General features: G+C 53.0%; 1 protein-coding gene across 1 annotated transcript; it reads left to right on the top strand.

Annotated features, from left to right (window-relative positions):
- The first annotated feature begins 594 nt into the window (after window positions 1-594).
- LOC108505076 (immunoglobulin superfamily member 3-like) lies at window positions 595-17,088 on the top strand. The gene is made up of 9 exons (XM_017830725.1): window positions 595-646; window positions 1,605-1,616; window positions 1,730-2,107; window positions 3,023-3,439; window positions 5,379-5,762; window positions 7,831-8,235; window positions 12,614-13,018; window positions 13,872-14,267; window positions 16,827-17,088. Exons 1-9 carry the CDS (start codon window positions 595-597, stop codon window positions 17,021-17,023), a joined length of 2,646 nt encoding a protein of 881 aa, XP_017686214.1. The 3' UTR covers window positions 17,024-17,088.
- The last annotated feature ends 1,318 nt before the right edge of the window (window positions 17,089-18,406 follow it).

Genomic DNA, 18,406 nt, shown 5'->3' with positions numbered 1-18,406 from the left:
TGATCCTTCAGGAACCAATAAGCTGGCTGGACTGTCTGTTATGGTGGAGGGTCTCCTGACCATGCAGCTGATGGGCTGGTGGGGGTGCTGTGGGAGAGACACCCCACCTGGGGTGCCCTACTGCACCCTGAGGCAGAGCTGCATCAGCCATCTCCAAGGAGCACTGTGCCACCCCAACCTGTACATAAGGCATCATGCTGCTGTCTTGCAGCTATGGGAAGTAGCTGCAAGAAGCTTCAGCCCCAGAAATCTGCCTCCATGCCTCCCTGGAATCCAGCTCCTTGCCCCCGTTGCTGGCAGGGGGGCTGCTGTCAGACAGCAAACCCACAGCCAGTGGGCACCTGGCACAGACACAGTGGCAGAAGGGGCTTTGGGCATCTTGGGGATGGGGTGCTGGCTGTCACCTCCCAGAGGGTGTCACTTTGCCGTGTCACCGCACTCCCTAAGCTCTCTCTGCCACACTAAGTAGAGGAAACCACTACTGACAGGCAGTTTCCTCCCAGCCACTTTCAGAATAGCAGGGTGGCTGTCGCCATCGCCCGTGAGAACCCACCACCGCCCCTCTGGCAAAGGATCCAAGCAGAGATGATTCCAATGGGGCTGGCACAGTGCCTGGCAGCTGCCTTCCTCTTCCTCCTCATCCTGGGTGAGTGCCCTGCCCGGTGGTAGGAGCTTTCTTGGGGCAGTTGTGGGGAAAGCAGAGCACCCCCTTGGTGCAGGCGGGTGGCTCAGCCAGCGCTGCTCTGGCTCGGTGGCCGTGGGAAGAGGCTCATCAGCCTGTGCTCCCTTTTGCGCTGCAGTTTCGCTCCAAAATGACAGCCCCAACCCCAGCAGGGTTTCGGTGAGGGACATACACATCCCTGTTGAGTGGCTGCTGGAGGTGGGGGGGGGGGTTACCTCACCCCCTCTTGCCTTGGGAAAGAATTTCTGAAGGCTGTGCCATCACCAGCTCTCTTCTCAGGCTGCCACAGTTGTGTTTTGACTTTGTATCCACATCCAATGGGCATTTTGCTTAGTGTGCATGCCGAGAATCAGAATAGAATGAGTGTCACCTCCAGGAGCTATGCATAAGGGGAGGGTCCATGTGTGGCCACCACCTCTCCAAACCCTTTGCAAGCAGAAATGAAGGGAGCTCTTGATGTCCCCCAGTGTTCCCTGCCTTCAGTGGAGCTCTTGCTGGCCCCCTCTCCTGTGCTCTCCCCAGTTTCTGCCTGTGGAGCACCTCTGCAGTATCCAGCCTGCTGCTTACCTCCACTGTTCCATGTCCCTTGGCTTCTGCATTGCAACTCCTTCTCTGGCAATGGTCAGCTCTGGCACTTGCTCCCTTTCCCTCACGGTTTGTGCAGGACCTGAGCGCCTGGCCCTTTTAACTTTAACACACCACAAGCTTCCTCCAGTGATCTCAGCCTGGTTACTGCTCCCTCTGCAATGCTGGCTGAGAAATGCTCTTCAGGCACGAACAGGCCTGGCAGCCCTCTGGCCACGATCCCCTGGTCTCTGTTGTGTGACCCCCAGCGTGCTAGGAGAGAAGTTCGGGGTCTGTTGAAGTCACAAGGGGTGTGAAGTCCCTCAGACTTTGTGCTTCAAAGAACGAGGCTGCACAGCAATTCTTTTCGGTGCTATGGTCCCTTGTGTGCCCAGAACCTTGTGTCATTTTGGGTGTGCAGCCCCCCTCGGGTGGCATGTACCCCTGCAAACACCGTGTGTGCTGCCTGCTTGCTGACCGCAGGTCTGACCCCTGCCCAGCGCGTGGTGACCGTGCAGCAGGGGCCCCTCCACCGCGTCAGGGGCTCCCACGTCACGCTGTGGTGCAAGGTGAGCGGCTACCAGGGCCCGGCGGAGCAGAACTTCCAGTGGTCCATCTACCTGCCCTCGGCCCCCGAGCGGGAGGTGCAGATCGTCAGCACCGTCGACCCCTCGTTCCCCTACGCCATCTACACCCAGCGCGTGCGCGGCCGCGGGATCTACGTGGAGCGGGTGCAGGGGGACGCCGTCCTGCTGCACATCACGGAGCTGCAGGACCGCGACGCCGGGGAGTACGAGTGCCACACGCCCAACACCGACGAGAGGTACTTCGGGAGCTACAGCGCCAAGATGAACCTCTCAGGTGAGTCCCGGAGGAGAGCCCCTGCTCCCTGCTGGGCAGGGGTACTGGTGGGTTCCTGCTGTGCCCCCACGTTTGCACTGGTGAGAAGTGCTTGCCTCTGCATCTCTGTCAGAGGGGCAGCTGGGGGAAGGGGTGATTAGCGTGGACACAAATTTTCCTTTTCTCTCCACTGTGGGATTGCTAAGGGAGGGATGCCCAGATATCCCCTTGCAAGTTCTCTGGCTCTTGCCTCCCAGCCAGGGCAAGGGAAGGGAGAGGAAGCCTCTGCTCTCCCATGGCCTGACTTTTAACTTCAGCTCCTGATGCAGACTCGGCATTTCACAGCTAAACATTTAGGAGGGCAGGAGTTTTCAGGTTCTGTGTGTTATGTGTTGGTGTCCTCCTAGGTCAGATTATGGGAATTGACCCAAGTGAGATACCCACAGAGGGAGGAAGGTAGCAGCTCTTGCATAGCACTGGGTGAGGGAAGGCAATGGGGTGGAGAGGCAAAAGGAAAGGCCCTACTGTGAGCCCACCAAGTCTATATGATACTTCCACTTGGTGTTCAGCCCTATTTTCTCCTTTATCTTAGTGTTGCACCAGTCTGCATTTGGGATAGTGAGGGCATAGACTTTACTCTCTTTGGGGTCGCCTAATTAATGCTAGCTGTAGTTTGACTGTAGAGTGTACTGCAAAAGATTTACTTTTCTTTCTTCCCTGCTGAGGTTTTAGCTTGTCACACCTCAACATAAGCTGACGGAAGCCTTGTCAGTCAGCTACAAAAAATGTCTCTCATGTGCTGTCAGATCCCTTAGGGCCTGGCTGTGGTTTTTTGGGGGTTGTCCTATGCAGGGCCAGGAGCTGGACTCAGCAATTCTCATGGGTCACTTTCAACTCAGGATATTCTATGGTTGTGTATTTCTCCCCCATGCTCAGTGATTGCAGACACCCTCTCAGCTTCCATGGCACCCCAGGTCCTCACCCTCACTGAAGGGGATGTGGTGGAGCTCACCTGTGAGGTGTCCAAGTCCACCACCCAGCACACGCATCTCTCAGTTGGCTGGTACCACCTTCGGGGAGCAGGAGAGCACCAAGCTGAGGAGGTCCTCACCCTCTCCAAGGACTTCATCCTGAAACCAGGGCCCTCTTACGTGCAGAGGTTTCTGGTGGGGGACGTGAGGCTGAACAAGGTTGGGAACACCACGTACAAGCTCTTCCTTGGGGGAGTGAAGCCATCTGACCAAGGGCAGCTGTACTGTGAGGCAGCCGAGTGGATTGAGGATCCTGACAAGACTTGGAAGGATATCTCCCGCAAGCAGACAGAGAGGACATCGCTGACAGTCATGAGCCAGGGTAAGGCTCTTGCAAACTCACGTGTTGGCTCCAACTCCCTCGTGCATTCAAGGCTCTACTGCAGCAGCTTCAGTGCCCTTCACTTGCTGCCTCTGTCACAGCCCAGGGACAAGCTGGTAGGTCTGGTCGCCTTTGCTGGGCTCTGAGGGAGTGGGCTGGGCTTGGCTCAGGGCCACGGCAGCCCCTGGTTCAGGAGCTGTTGGTGCTTCACACTTTGGATGTTCATGCAGCCAAATCTCAAACAAATCACGCAGTCTCGCAGAGCCATGTGAGGTGTTAGCAGAGAGAGCAGAGTGTGCCTGCAGCAGCCTGGCTCCTTGGCAGTGTTAAACTCCAGGGTGCAAAAAACTGTGTTGTTAGACTGCCTCCAGGGTCTTGTGGCCTTAAAGTACACCACAGCGAGCTGCTCATCAGCCACAGAGGCAGAGGGACGTGGGGATGTACTGCATGTGCTGCACAGCTCCGGTGTCTGTTGGGCGTGGCTTGTCTGTCCGTGCAGGCACCAGTTTGCCAGTTTCCAGAGTAACTGGTGCTGCTGTTTATTAGGCCATTCCTCTGAGCACCCTGCCTGACATCCCTCCTGCCACAAGCCCTTTGTTGTCTGAGGTCCCTCACCCTGCTTTACCCCCGGGAGTGTGTGAGTAGCTGCACCCAGAGGAAGGGAAAATCTCTTCCCCACCAGTAAGTTTTACTTCAAAGCAGCCAAGACAAGACTGTGTCTAGTTGATGTCCTTCAACACATGCAACAGTAGGCAGTAAAATAGGAGCAAGTCTCCCACTGAAAAGGTGCCTGGGGAGGTGGTGTACCCTGTCCCCGTGGCTCAGGGCAGATGGAGAAGGCTACAGAGCCAGGGTGGTGAGGGGAACCTGTGTCTCGTGGGAAGGTGGTGAGTCAGAGCAGGAAACCAAAGAAACGGCTGGGTAAGAACTAAGCACCCTGTATGGGGCTCAGGGGAGCAAGGTACTGGGGGAGGGAAGTGTGGTCTCCCCTTGTCAGAGTCTGTTTCCTGAGACCTGGCTGACTAGCAAAGTTTTATTCCTCTTATTGCACAGTGTTTGCAGCAAAGGCTTTCCGGGTCTGCTGCTGCCTGGGGAGCTATGGCAGTCAGTGAGCTTCCCTGCATCTGCTTGTCGAAGAGGCACACTGGTAGGTTGTGGCTTCAGGTACCAGTGTCACAGGATCATTTAGAGAAACCTTGTCAGAGCTTGGTATTTATCACGTGGTGTCTGTTCAGGGTAGAAGGGAGGCGATAGCGGTAAGAGGGCATTATGGTGGCTCTATTGGACCTGCTGGTATTGCCATGGAGGAACTGCAGCAGGTGTTCAAGCCTTCCATCAGCTCTGCAGGGCTCTCTAGCACCCAGTGGGGGAGCCCAGGCTGCAGGACTGAGCACCCCATCACGCTGGGAGCCAGCAACCACTCTGACCGCAGTTAACAGCTTCATTGGTTTCTATAAACTCTCCAGCAAATATTTAGGAATGCCAAACATATCTCCAGCAGCTGGGATTCGTGTTTGCAAACTGTTTAAGAACCAGTGTTTAAATTCATTCTGGGTACTCTGCTTTCAATACGCTATTTGAGCCCTTCCAACTGTGGTCTGGGAGGTGCTCTGTTCTGCTTCCAAACTACAGCCTTGCCCTTGCTTTTAGACTTGCAGGGCACCACAGTGACACTCTGAAGGGGGGAACTCAGCTCCTCAGAGCTCTGGCACTCCTTCCACCTGCAACTGCTGCTTAGTGCCTGGAACTGGCAACCATCTCCAGGGTTGTAATCTCCCCGTGGACAACGTTTTCCATTCTGATCATTTTTCTAATGAAAGAAAATGTTTCAATGGAGAATTCCCTCCTGCTGCTCTCTGCAAGGTCGTTGGTGCTGCCGGGTGGGAGGGAAGCATGGGAAGAGCCACTCATCACTCTCTTTGCTTTTGGCTGTCAACAGGCAGAGACCTCTCTGTGGACATTGCTGCTGCTGAAAACTCCCTTTCTGAAGGGGATACTTTGCAGCTGAATTGCATGGTGGAAGCTCAGAAGAGCGACAGCAGGCACTTCCAAGTGATTTGGCTCCTCAATAACATGGAAGTGGCCAGGGTTGACCCCCATGGAGTATTGACTTGGGAGGAAGAATATGAGGAGAGAGCCAAGCTGGGGCAGCTCCGAGCACTCAAGCCAAGCAACACAATTTATGCTCTCACCATCTATGAGGTGGGGCTGAGGGACAATGGTACATATCGCTGCTCTGTGTCAGAAATGAAGACTCCTGGAGACTTGCACGGCATCCAGACCAACCTGTCATCAGGCATCCAAGTCAATGTGAAGCCGATAGGTCAGTAAATCCTAATGGCTGCTCTTCTGGGTAAAGTCTGTAGGATCCTTGGCTGGGGAACGCTCTAAGTCTGGGCTAATCTTGGCAGGGGCAGCAAGAGTCCAAATATGCAATAGTTTTTGGTAGATAATGGGAAAAGCATTTGCTCTGGCAAACATTAGCATGACAGATGCAGCAGCTGTCAACAAACCTTTAGCTCAGTCTCTTTGCAGTAATTTTTTGGGCAAATAAGTAGAATCCTGGGCAGTCTGGGTCCTCCTGTGTCTTTGCTACAGAAAATTGTAAGCAATACCTGTTGCTACTCCTTAGTATCAGAGGATGACCCTGCAGAGCAGGTGCCTCTGGAGAGGGGGTTCGCTGCCATTTCCGTCAGGGTTCTCTCCCTGTTGTGGAAGGATGACTTGTGAGAGACCACTCAGAGAAAGATGTGTAGGAGACTCATGGTTTCCTTGTCATAGCTAGATGATGATTATTGTCATGTAGCAAGAGCTGCCTGCTGGGACTCCATTTCTTAAGTATTTCTTTATGCATTCATGTCCCAAGAACGATGTTAAACTGGGAAAAAACAAACAAATAAAAAACCCCAAGCCACACAAGGATTTCTCCAAATTCGTAAGGAAAGGCTGGTTGAAAATTTCAATTCCTCAATTCCTTTCCTTTTCCAATGTCAAGGCTTTGCTAGTCTTTCAATTTAATGCCACAGTACCTCTGGCTTTCTCTGAGGAGCACAACAACATCCCCTCCAACGCGCTGACTGTTGTTTGCAGAGAGCCGCATGCGCCTCTCCGTGTCCACCAGCACGCCGCAGGTCACGGCAGGAGACTCCCTGATCCTCCACTGTGAGGTGCAAGGAGCCACCAGCCCCGTGTCTGTGCAGTGGTGGCACCTGCCCCCACAGCGCCCGGGTCCCGGGGTGCTGGTGGCCACCATGGAGCAGGATGGCAGCCTGAGGCTGGGGAGCGCCTACCGGGACGGCAGGACTCGGGGGAGCCTCCGACTGGAGAAAGCGAGCTCTGGCACCTTCACCCTGGTGATCCCCAGCACACTGGATGAGGACGATGGTGGGAAGTACAGATGTGAAGCAACAGAGTGGTCCCGAGGCCAAAGCTGGACGGAGCAAGGGGAGGCAGCAGTGACAATCAGCTCCATGGGTAAGTTGGGTCACCCCTGTTTCTGGATTGGAGGCAAGGCTGGAGAAGCAGGTGGACACATCAGTAGGACATAGGCCTGCTGTGCCCTGAGGTCTGTTGCTGCTGCAGGGCTGATCACTTGGCCCTGGAGTCCTTCAGATTCCCCATTTCTGCCAGGATGCTGGAGTCTTCCATGAAGTGTTTTGGGGGAGACAAGTGGGACACTGCAGCCAAAATGCCTGGAGACCCGAATGGCAGTGGCTTGTTCAGCAGGTCTTTCTGACTGTCTCCTTACCTTAAAATAAAAAAATACCTGTTCTAACAGCATAATTACTTACAGTAATTAAGCTCAACAAAGGCACTTGCTGAGTTGTCTGGTGGCCTTTGTCAGAGACACACCCCTGGTGCTGGCATCTGATTGCTTCTCCTGCCCTCTTGTCTGAGTGCAGAGCTGCTAACCTCCCTGGTGTGCAATGCCCATGCATTGCTGGAATGGGTGCCTTTATGGAGAGACAGATTTTGGCTGTGGTTTAGGCTGTTTTCCCTTTCTTGTTGCTGGGCTTGGGTGCCTGGGAGGATGGGTCGGGCCACAGGAGTTGTTCAGGTTTTGTGGAAGGTGTAAGGAAGCAGCAAACAGGACAGTACCATCAATGGAGGATCCCTGGCTCCTTGCCACAGTGTGGGACCGGGCACCCTGGAAAAGAGGGTACTCAGGGTTGTCCAAGGGACTGGGAGAGTGGGGGTTGGATAGGAGAGGGCCACACAGGGCTGGAAGAGCAGAGTGCACCTAAGTGAGAGTGGCACTGGGAGAGCAGCAGCAGCAGGACTGCTGGCCTCTTTGGGGTTGTGGTGCCTGGGGCAGCGTGGGAAGGGTGGCGGGAAGATGGCACAGGGCAGGATTTCTGTCCTGGTGCCAAGGGCTCTCTCCTCCCGAGCAGGTCTCGGTCTGCGTGCCACGCTGACGAGCCGAATTGCCACAGTCAGGTATGGGCAAAGTTTTGAACTCGTCTGCCAAGTGAGCGCCAACTACCCCCTTGAGGAGGTGCCAGCATCCGTGCGGTGGCTCTTCCAGCCCAACCCACCCACCAGCCCCTACCATGAGCTGGTCCAGGTCTTTCCCAATGGCACTGTGGCCTGGGTGGCAGCACAGTCACGCTTCAAGGAGAAAGCCCAGCTGATGAAGGCTGACACCTCCTTCAGGCTGCACATCCACAGTGCCGTGGCTGCCGACGAGGGGACGTACCAGTGTGAGGTGGAGGTCTGGAGGAGGAACGTCCTGCCCCTGGGGCAGCCAGCGGCCACCACCAGCTCCAATCCTGTGGGGATAAAGGTGGTGCTGCCAGGTAAGCAGTGTCTTCATCAGAGGTCTCTCCTTCTGCAATTTTGAATGAACAAACATGGCCAGGGCAATCAGGACCAGTGACGTCTGGGGTGTCCCCAGCGGGGTCACCTCCCAGGGCTGCAAGAGGTGGTGCTGCCTGCTCTCTTGCTTGCTCAGCACCTGACAGCAACCTCGGAGGCAAATTTGCCATTGGCAAATGGCAAAATCTATTTATTTGCAGATTATGCCAAGCATCTAGGGATCAGCCCTGCCACTAGGATTTTAAGCCTTGTTTCTGGAAAGAAGTAGTGCCCCCAGAGAAGCCCAGTTGAATGTTGGAGGGTATGAGGTACCCCCCCATGGTCTGGGCTTCTGAAGGACAGTGAAGAGAGACTGGCCCCCAAAGCTGCTGGGGTGTCTGTGTTCCCCGGGCTTCCCCCAGTGTATTTGAAGTGTGCTGAGAAAGCACCAGGGCTCTCTGATGGGCTGGGAGCCAGCACTGAGCCACAAGGTGCCAGGGGCTCTGTGGGGAGGTGTCTCCTCCCGAGCACGGGTGGGCTGCGCAGCTGAGAGGCCCTGCCCAGGGTTCTCTTTTAAGGCCACCACTGCAGGCAGGGCCTGTGCTGCCACGGTGCCTGCCAGCATCACTTTGGGAGCCTCATCCTCTTGTGGAAGAGAGATGCTGCAGACAGACCTCAGCCTGCCACGTGCCTGCTCCCTGCCACCCCTGGCAGCACCACGCTGTCAGCTTGCTCTGCTCATGGATGGGGCTGCTGGAGGAATTGAAGGGTTTGTCCTGGCCAAAAACTCTTAGCCTGAGGGGACAGGTGTGAGAATACAGCTTGGTTTATTTTTTTTCACTCACTTCTGTTCTGCCAGCAAAAGGGGGGGGGTGTTCTTGCTCTTTTTTCACGCATCAAGTGCTCCTCCTTCTAAATCCTTGGATTTTTGGAATCACAACCCAGTGAACTGAAATTATGTGCTTTCCATGTTTTTTAACTGATGGGTTTGCTGTAGCATAAGCTAACACATTTCCTTCCCTGTTCAGACTCATTTCTGTGGTGTTCTCCCTCCTGCTCCACTGCTGCTCTTTCCTTGCCCCCTGTGGAGCTCTTTCCTTGCCCCCTGTGGAGCTGGGTGCTGGGGTGCTCAGCTGGCTGAGCCACAGCCATCTGGGGCAGGGTGGGGGCTGCAGGCTAAGGATGAGAATAAACAGCATGTACGAGCATACACCTCTGGTGTAAATGGCATTAAGATGAGCAGGTGTAATTGTGGAGCATCTACACAGAGGAGATGGTAGCAGCAACACCGTGAAGATATTACAACATTTGGCTCCAAATGTATTGCAGCTGTTGCTGGATGCTGCAACACTGTGAAGGTGGTGGGAACTGGGAGAGGGTGGTGCACAGTGGGAGGTGGCTGCTGGGTCTAGTACTGTCTCTCTCAGAAAGCAGCAATGAGCCAGTGAAGGATATTTGGGAAGGGAGAGAAGTCTGGGAAGGAAGCCGACTCTAGCAACAATAGGGTGAGGCAGAGCTGCAGAAAATTAAGCTGCAAATCATGAAAATCACCAGCCTGTTTCTTCACATACAAAATCTTATAGCTGGAGCCTGCAGAGATACTGGAGGTCTTGACTTCTGCTTCTACACTTCATTTAGTGCTTGGTGTCACTTAGTGCTTTAGGAGTTTACATGCCCCTGTGGATCTGGTCTGTGGGTCAGCTTCAGACAGGAGGGATGTACATGAAGTGTTACAATAGGCAGGGAAGAAGAACAGGTCTTTTCCATTTCTGATTTTTTGTGTGGGTCCCATAATTAGTTCCCTGGGCAGGCAGATGCTCCCATCAGCCTCTCAGTGCAGCTGCCTGCGGTAGGTTCCCCTGTCTCTGGAGTGAGCTGCAGGGGCCTTTCCACCTTCTGTCCCTCCAGCCAGCTGCCCACATGGGTCACTGCAGTGTCCATGCCCTTCTGCATGCTCCACTGCTCCTGGGCTGGGCAGGAAGCGTGGTGTCAGCAGGCAGGGTTCATAGGGAGACGGGCAGCGAGATGCTCAGCTTGGTTAATTAGATTGAAAATGAAAGGGAAAACAGCACCATGGCTTTGTGTGGGAAAGGAAGAGGCAGGCAGCTGCTCTGCCCTTTTGGTAATTGATCTTCAGCAGCAGAGAGAGGAGACCTGGAGCTGAAAAGAAGGGGCTTTGCAGCAAGTGCTCTGATTCCTCTTGAGGTGATCTCTGAGAGCGTAACAACAATTTTACTCATCAAAATCAAGTGCTCAAGGCAGCAGTTCCCGTGGCTCCTCTCCAAGCTCTAGTAGCTTTTCCTTTTCTGGAGCATTTTCTGCCCCAGCAGGTGTCAGGCTGGGCCATACTCCAGCAAGAGCCCCCCTACCCCCTCCTCCCCTGGCACTTTGCTGACTGGCTGAGTAGTATGCCTTGGTACTGAGCAGCTGAAGTTAAGTGTCTTATTTTTTCCAGTGTGATCAGTTCACCTGTCACAGAAACAGAGGATGGCAGAGCTTGGCAGGGACCTCTAGAGGTCACCTGGTCCGACCCCCTGCTCAAGCAGGGCCACCTAGACCAGGCTGCCCGAGAGTGTCTCCAAGCAGCTTTTGAGTATGTCCAGTGTTCCCCTCTGAAGATTTGTGCTTCCACAGAGCTGGCTCTGGGATGGGTATGCTTTTAAGTACTGAGGTTGGAAGACATCAACTTGCATATAGTTCCTAAGTGAGCTCAAGTCTGTGTGATCTCTGTGTGGCGGATCCGATGAATTTGCACAGCTTCCTAATTAGAGTGATTGCTTTCCCCTCTCTTCTGCTTCTTGCCCATACCTGTTTCTTTACAGCAGCAAATATGTGCTCCCTTGGGAGCAGCCCTGACCTCCTTGTGAGTGTTGCTGTGGGACTTGTGCAAGTCCCTCTGTGGAGGAAACTGTCAACCTTTTGGTGCCAATGTGCCTGTCTGTAGAGATAAAGAAGAGCAATAGAGTACAAAGAAAAAGAGCAGCATAAGTGGATATGAACAGGAAAATTTTGCTGGCAAATTTGACATAGAGGCAGAGGCAATTTACAGGAATGTCAAGAGCCATCAGTTGGGATATCTTGTGTTGAGATATCCCAACAAGTCTCGAGAGGCAGTGAAGGCCTCTGAAGTGGATTGCTTGAGTTTTGAGAAGAAATGCTTGAAGGAAGGGGAAATGCTCAAGCTTTCTCCTGTGGTGCCCCTTTTCTCCATCGGCCCCTGTAGGAGAAGCCACAACTCCCTCCTGGTCCAAAGCCCTCTCCATAACCTGCTGCTGTTGCATCCCTTGGGAAGATGCTGTGGAGGAGAGCACCCTGCTGAGCCTGTGGCCAAGGGTAGGGGTCTGAGACACTCTGAGGGAGCATCTCAGTGTGTCCTCTGCAGCCTGTCCCCAAACCAGTACCCAGGGGCTGAGCTTAAGGGAGCTCAGTTGTCCCCAGCCTCCACGGCCAACTGCTCAGCTTGTATGCAAGGTAAGCCCTGAGAATGGAAACTCAGCCTACAGTCTCTTAAAGCCCTGATGGTGTCTCATGCTGAGTAATTTCTACCTATCCAAGGCAGATAGCTCTGTATACTCCTTCCCCCGACAGCTGGGGCAGGGTTGAGGGGAAATGCAGGAGGTTGGAGGATCTTTAAAGATACCAGTTTGCAACCTTTCCACTGCTGGAGGAGATGGAAAGGTACCAGCAACAGGTGATGTGCTGTGGGAAGAGGGTCCCTCAGACCAGGAGCAGTACAGGCACATAGGGAACAACAGTGCAGGCTGCCTGGGAGCAGAGCTGCAGGCAGCACCACAGCTCTGCTCTCCTGAACTGAGCAGTGCTCAGCTGAATGATCGCTGGGTATAATCACAGCGGATGTGCAGGACTCTGTCATGTGGTTCTGGATTAATAACCACAGCAAACATGTGAAACCCACACAGGCTCTGTTGTCTCTCTGTGATGAAAGACACTTGTTCACATTCTCCAAAGCTGTGGGCTGGTTTTGTCACGTATATATGAGCCTGCTGATGGAAGCAGTGGTAGACAGACACATTTGCTTCAGACAGAGGCTTTGCCTCCAAGCTCCAACACAGTGGCTGCCTCCATCCCCCATTCCCGCTCTGTGGTCTCCAAGGCACCTCATCTGCTACTCTCCTGCCCAGTTACACCCAGCTGTGATTCCCTGCCATTGTTCAAGCAAGGGTGTGTGGATTTGCTCTTTCCCTCCTTCCCCCACCCTCTGCTCCAGCATCCCCTAATGAGTCTTTGTCCTCTGCACACCCTCTTCCTCCCTCCTCTTTTGGTGTGTTTTTCTCAGGACAGCCCTGTTCCTCTCCTTGACAGCATCCCTGTGTCGGCAGCTGCAGCCAGCATTACTATTATTTTGTTTCTCCATTTTAGAAAGCAAGCTTCGGGTTTCCACGGAAGACAGTTCTGTGGAGGTTGCCAGCAGTGCTGACACAGCCGTTGAGTGCCGGATTGTGTTTGCCCAGAATAATTCACAGCTCGCTGTTACCTGGTACCTCCTGCCTCCTCTGGCAGATGGGACCCCCCTGCAAATCATCAGGGCCAACTACGGCGGTGTCCTGGAATATGGGCCTGAATTCAGCTCTCCTGCCCAAAAGTCCCGGTTCCTGAGCCAGAGGGTGTCCAGCAACGTCTTCTGGCTCCAGATTCTGTCTGCGAACCTCGGGGACCGGGGCAGGTACTACTGTGTGGTAGAGGAGTGGCTCTGGCTGGTGGATGGCTGGTACAAACTCGGAGAGGGAACATCAGGAAGGACCACACTGGAGTTCAAGCTCCCAGGTGAGCAGGTGGTTATCTCTTGTATAGGTGCTCCTGGAGAAGGCTGGATCAACTTATGACAGGCCCCTTGACAGGACTCTCCTAAGCTGGCAGGGCTTAGAAGCAGCGGCTCCTGCTTTGGATCTGAGACTCAGGGATTCAGGAGTTGTCAGTGCCTCTCAGAGGGAAATAGGGAATTAGGAAGATTTACCACGTCCTCCCAAACCAACCCAGCTGCTATTTTTGCCACTGGCAGATGAAGTCAAATGCTTTATAACAGAGCGAGCTGTAGCATTTTCTTTTCCCTCCAATGTATGATGCAGTTGATTGGTTGTACAACACTGTGAATAGAGAATCTGCCCTTTCCTGGTGCTCCTGAAGCATCCTGAAGGAAGACACTGGATTTTACTCACCCTGCAGCACATTGCTACTGAGAAACAAGTCTGAGGGTTTAGCTGCTCCCACCTTAATCACTGCACTGCTGGAGTACATGGTGGGTCTCCCTGCTCAGTTCTTCCTTCTCTCAGCCTCACTTTGTTTATGGGTTGCAGCCATAGATAGAGTGGATCAGAATTCCAGCTTCCTAAAAAGCTTTTGGTCCAAAGGATGCCTTATCACTTATTTGGAGCGGGTGGGAAGAATTACAGCAGAGGGTTGTGAACAGGATGGGGGGCAGAGACGACAGGGAGGGTGACACCCCAGGGAGAAGGAGTCACAGGAGCCTGGGGGTGTCCTGCAGAGGCCCTTGCAAGAGGCCATCCCAATCCCCCATGCTTTGCTCCAGAAGGTTTCCATCAGCCTGTGGGCACAGGCAGAAGTATTTCTATGGCAGTGTGCAACACCACAACATCTTTCTGCTTGCACCCTCCCGCAGAGCGTGAGCTGCAGGCGGACAAAACCAACCACAGCCTCTCAGCGAGGGAGGGCGAGGAGGTGACACTGCCCTGCCTGCTGCAGGGGGCCCGGCTGCCCGGCACCCACCTCTCAGCCACCTGGTTCCAGGTGAAGAAGAGCGGCCTCGACAGTCCCCTGCTCGCCCTCCACCATGATGGCACCATCCAGCTCCCCCAGGAGGGCCAGGCCAGGAGGCTGTACCTCCGCCGCCCCGCGCCCGGTGACTTCAGCCTGACGCTGACCCGCGTGGAGAGCAGCGATGCTGGGCTCTATTGCTGCCAGGTGCAGGAGTGGCAGCAGCAGGGCGAGGGGCAGGACTGGACTCTGCAAGCCTCGGCACGCTCAGGGTACACCCAGCTCAGCACCATCCCGCCAGGTAACGCTGCTGGGTGACAGGGGCTGCTCGCCCGGCGCTGTGCGTGTTCCCGTAGCCACGCTGGGGTGTGTGGGGAGGGTGATGTCAGCTCTCTGCTGGCTGCTGTGGCAGACATGCAGCAAAGCCAGGAGGGCTTGCTAAGGGATTGCTGAGGGGCTCAGTGCTGGGGAGATCACCAGAGTTGGGTTGGGAGCCCCTCAAGTGACACGTGCTATGGGCCTGGTAGGGGAGGCAACGACATCCCAGTCCTGCTGTTTTGCCAGGGCTGAAACCAAGGTGTTTGGCTTTGTAAACGTTGGAAGTGGTGATCAGGTGAGATATCAAGAGCTCTGACTGTGAAACATGTGAGTCCAGAGGTTGCCACCGAGTGCACTTTTTGTCTGCAATTTTTATGGCTTGTGGGCTGTCTACAGGACCATGGTCACAAATCCCTGCTCTCAGCTGAGCCATTGGGGCCAGAACACTAACTGTTCTGGGGAAAAAAGCCTGGGTTTGAGTTTTCTGGCAAGCCTGTCTCCAGTGAGGTCTCTAAAAGTAGCCTCTCTTCCCTCTGGGGTGAGCTGGAGTGCGTGCTGGGTGCAAAGATGGAGATGAATTCTGCATACAGAAGTTTAAATAAATGAAAGCAAAGGTTTCAGTCAGGTGCACACAGTGTTTTTAGGGAGGTAACAGGCAGGAAAAAAGTACTCATGTTGCTCTTTGGGGAAATAGGAGGCTTGGATGACCCAAGTGGAGGAAAAAATATAAACTGTGAAATCAATCATGCTGTACCCAGCTGAGAGGATCCTGCAGTTCTTCTCGTGCCTTCAGCTCTGGATTTGCCATGCCTGAAGCCAGCCTGGCTGCCTTCATGGGGTTATAGCTTCTGCAGCAATTCCCAGTGCCGACCAGCGTGGAAAGGGTGATCCTGTGGAGCCCTCCCTTGTGCCTGCTCCTGGCACAGGCAGGCATGGAGCCTACTCTCGTGACTGCACCTACAGCAGAGCTAATCCAAATTTAATTGCACAGAGAGGGACTGACAGCACTTCATCCCCCCACTGTTGAGTTAGTGCTGTTGTCCATCACGGCTCCCTCTAGCACTCAGATTTCTCCTTTATCAGTTCCCTCTGCCTCTTGTTACCCATTACTAGTGGAGTAACCATTGCTAAAATTGCTCAGTAGCTGCTGGTAAATTCTCCCCCAGTTTTCACATGAGTGTTTTTGCCAAGTGGTTTTCATGGTTTTCACAGTTTTCACAAAATGAAAGAGATTATGTGGATGTTTTTTTCTTTCTCCCTCTCTTTTTATGTTATTCTTTTTTTTTTGGCAGGGTGGCCGTGTGTGTGTGCTTGTGCATTCCTCTAGTGATGCAGGTATCTTGATGTGCCCCTCTGGCTCATGAATTTAAATGTTTTGGAATTTTACAAGTGGTAATGACAGCCATGTGTAACCAAGAGTAAGTTCAGGTCTGATCCCTGATGGTGCCATTTAGGATATTTCCCTATGCTATAGAGGCATTCATGTAGTGGAGACTTCTCCCTGTCCTATGGGAGAGTAAATGCTGCTTCTGCCTATATGGATGGGGCACAGAACTTCAGAGGTAGAGGGGTAAAAGCCAGTTTCACAGCAAGAAGTAGTCTCCAGGTTGGTTCCCACCCAGCCCGCCAGGCTGTGTGGGTCCCCCATGGACAGCTTCAAATCAGCAGAGCCACATGCTAAGCAGAACAAAAGTAAAACATCTGCACGTGGGTCTTGGGTAAAGAGAATTGAGGAACAACACTTTGAGATGGATAAAACAGGCCCAAAGGAGTTGGCATGACCCTTCAGGACAGGCCAGATGGATCTGAGGTCAGTCCGTGGTGTTGGAGCTCTGTGTCAAGTGAGGAGCAAGGATTAATGGGTGGCTGTAAGGGGCCCAGCACAAAAATGGAGATGCTGCAAATAAAAGCTTTTCAGCCAGTATGGGACTAATTAAAAATGTTTTTTTGAAGCACCCAAGAGGTCCACCAGCAGTACAGGCAACCTCCACTTTACTGGGGAGCTGTTTTGCAGGAGCTGCCAAGGACGAGGATGGTGCTCACAGCTGCCTGCAGCCCAGTGTGGCTAAAATATAATAGCAGAGACAGGGGCAGGTCTCTGGGTGGGACAGGGACCTCTTGATCTGGTTTCTTTTGCTTTCCTCTTGTCTCTTCTTGTTTGGTGGTGCAGCCTCTGACAGACCTCTACCTCACCCCGCTGTCACTGGTGTCAGGCAGGGACCCGGTGCGGTGAAGGGTGTGTGGCTTTTCCTTGCTGAGATAAGTATTGAATGGGTTGGCTGAAGAACCATGCTGTTTTTGTTGGGATGTTTCAGATGAACAAGATGGGGCCTTATCTGACCTCCCCAGACAGGAAACTGAGGCAGATTACCTGGTTTCTCTCCCCCATCTCCTCAGGTAGCCTGTATGAATTCTTAAAAATCAGTGGATATTGAAGACTGAGGGAAAGTGTTTAAGAAGATAACTTACAGAAGCAGCAGGAGAGAGAAACTCAGGCTAGCTTGGGGCCTCACTTACTTTTTCTTTCTTCTTTTTCCCCCAGAGTCAACTGTTATGTCTAGGATCTGCTCATCCCCATCACTGCTGAACTTCATCCTATGCTTGCCACTGGTTCTGATCCTTCTCCTGGCCCTTGCTGTCTCCTGCTGGTACTGCAAATACAGAAAAGGCAAGAAGGGCAACATCACAGGAAACCAGCTGATGGAACTGGATGGGAATGGAGAGGTCAAGACAACTTAGCTGGTCTATAGAGGCAGATGTAACTTGAAGGAGTGGAGCTGGACACTTAAGGAGGACTGAGTACTTGCAGAGGGGCTTTTTACTGTTCTGTAGTAGCTCTTGCAATGAATCCTTGAAATTGTATGTTTGCTTTCGATGGAATGAAGCAGCTTTGAATTACTAAACAAGGGTTTTAGGGTTTTCATAACAAGTGTTCCTGTCTCTCGGGTTAGATACCCACCCATTTCACACTCTCTTCATTGTGACATATTTGAGGTCCTTGAAGTACACATCTCCCACTGTGGGTGGAAGTGGTGTTATTCCTCTGCAGGAATAAGGAAAAAAAAACAATTCTTTTTGCACTGTGACACAAAAGTATCAAATTACTACTTGTTTTAGACATCTTGACAAAATCTATGTGGTATGCAGGCTAAAAAAGCGGTGGCAGAGCTGGTAATGGAGTATTGGCGTCCCATTTAAGTCACTGCATTTGCCTTTGGCCACCCTTTGCTCAGGAAGTTCTTTTCACGTTCTTGAGAGCACCTGTGCCCAAAGAGCATCTTCTCCAAAAGGAAATGGGTCTTCATCACAAAACCTGTCACTGGAACATGGGGACAGAGCAAGGCTGGCTGGGTCTGAAGAAAGTACAGAGCAGGGGCACCACAGCCATCTGCAAAAAAACCAAAACCTGTTGACCCAATAAAGGACTCTCATGGAGTCTTGCATCCCAGAGGGAAGAAGGGGACACCAAGCCATCTTGGAGATAAGTGCACAAACTTTCCAGCTCCTTCCTTTGCTGGGACTGCTGTAGGAGAAGACAGCATCCAGGCCCTCATGCCTGGGCTGTCTGTGGGTCAGGAAGCTGCACACCTGGGACCTGGTACTGGACATGTCCAGTTTGTTCCATGTAATAAAAAACCCATGTGTATGTTTGTGGGACAGCTCCTCTGTGCTCTGGAATCCAGCTCAGGCTCACCTTTTCAAGGCTGAGGAGCTCTGCTACCTGAAGATTGTCTGGCTGATGCATTAGAGGAATGGAGATTTCTATCCAGTCCATGTAAGCCAGGGGATATTGAACCTCTAATTGTGCAAAGTGAGTTGTGGTCTCAGTGAGTTGGAAGGTCGAGTGTCAGGGTAACACTCAAAGCACTGTCCTGAGACAAAAGTAGCTGCGTAGAAATCACAGCAGACATTTATGAACCTGCTTCCTTTGACCAGAGAGAGGTTTGGAGACACCACAACCCCTCTAGATGATCTGTTCATGTCCTTTGCTTTCTTTACAAATAGAAAAGCTGCCTGTCCTTTATCCTGAAGAACTGGTAGGTGCTTCAGTCCATTGAAAATGCATGTTTTCCACACTTTTGAATAGTACTGCTCCCATTCTGCTGTTCAGCCCCCTCTGTC

The sequence above is a fragment of the Lepidothrix coronata genome, unplaced genomic scaffold, assembly GCF_001604755.1.
Source record: "Lepidothrix coronata isolate B3197 unplaced genomic scaffold, Lepidothrix_coronata-1.0 Scaffold183, whole genome shotgun sequence".
Taxonomy (NCBI): Eukaryota; Metazoa; Chordata; class Aves; order Passeriformes; family Pipridae; genus Lepidothrix; species Lepidothrix coronata.
Note: the sequence above shows the minus strand (reverse complement) of the source record. Positions and strands in the feature narration are given on the sequence as shown.

What these genes read in the sequence shown, in the direction of transcription:
- LOC108505076 (XM_017830725.1), top strand. Translation starts at nt 595, where the DNA reads ATGGGGCTGGCACAGTGCCTGGCAGCTGCCTTCCTCTTCCTCCTCATC. An exon ending in CGCCAAGATGAACCTCTCAG is followed by an intron (nt 2,108 to 3,022) that starts GTGAGTCCCGGA and finishes CCCCATGCTCAG; the next exon opens with TGATTGCAGACACCCTCTCA. An exon ending in GCTCAGCACCATCCCGCCAG is followed by an intron (nt 14,268 to 16,826) that starts GTAACGCTGCTG and finishes TTTTTCCCCCAG; the next exon opens with AGTCAACTGTTATGTCTAGG.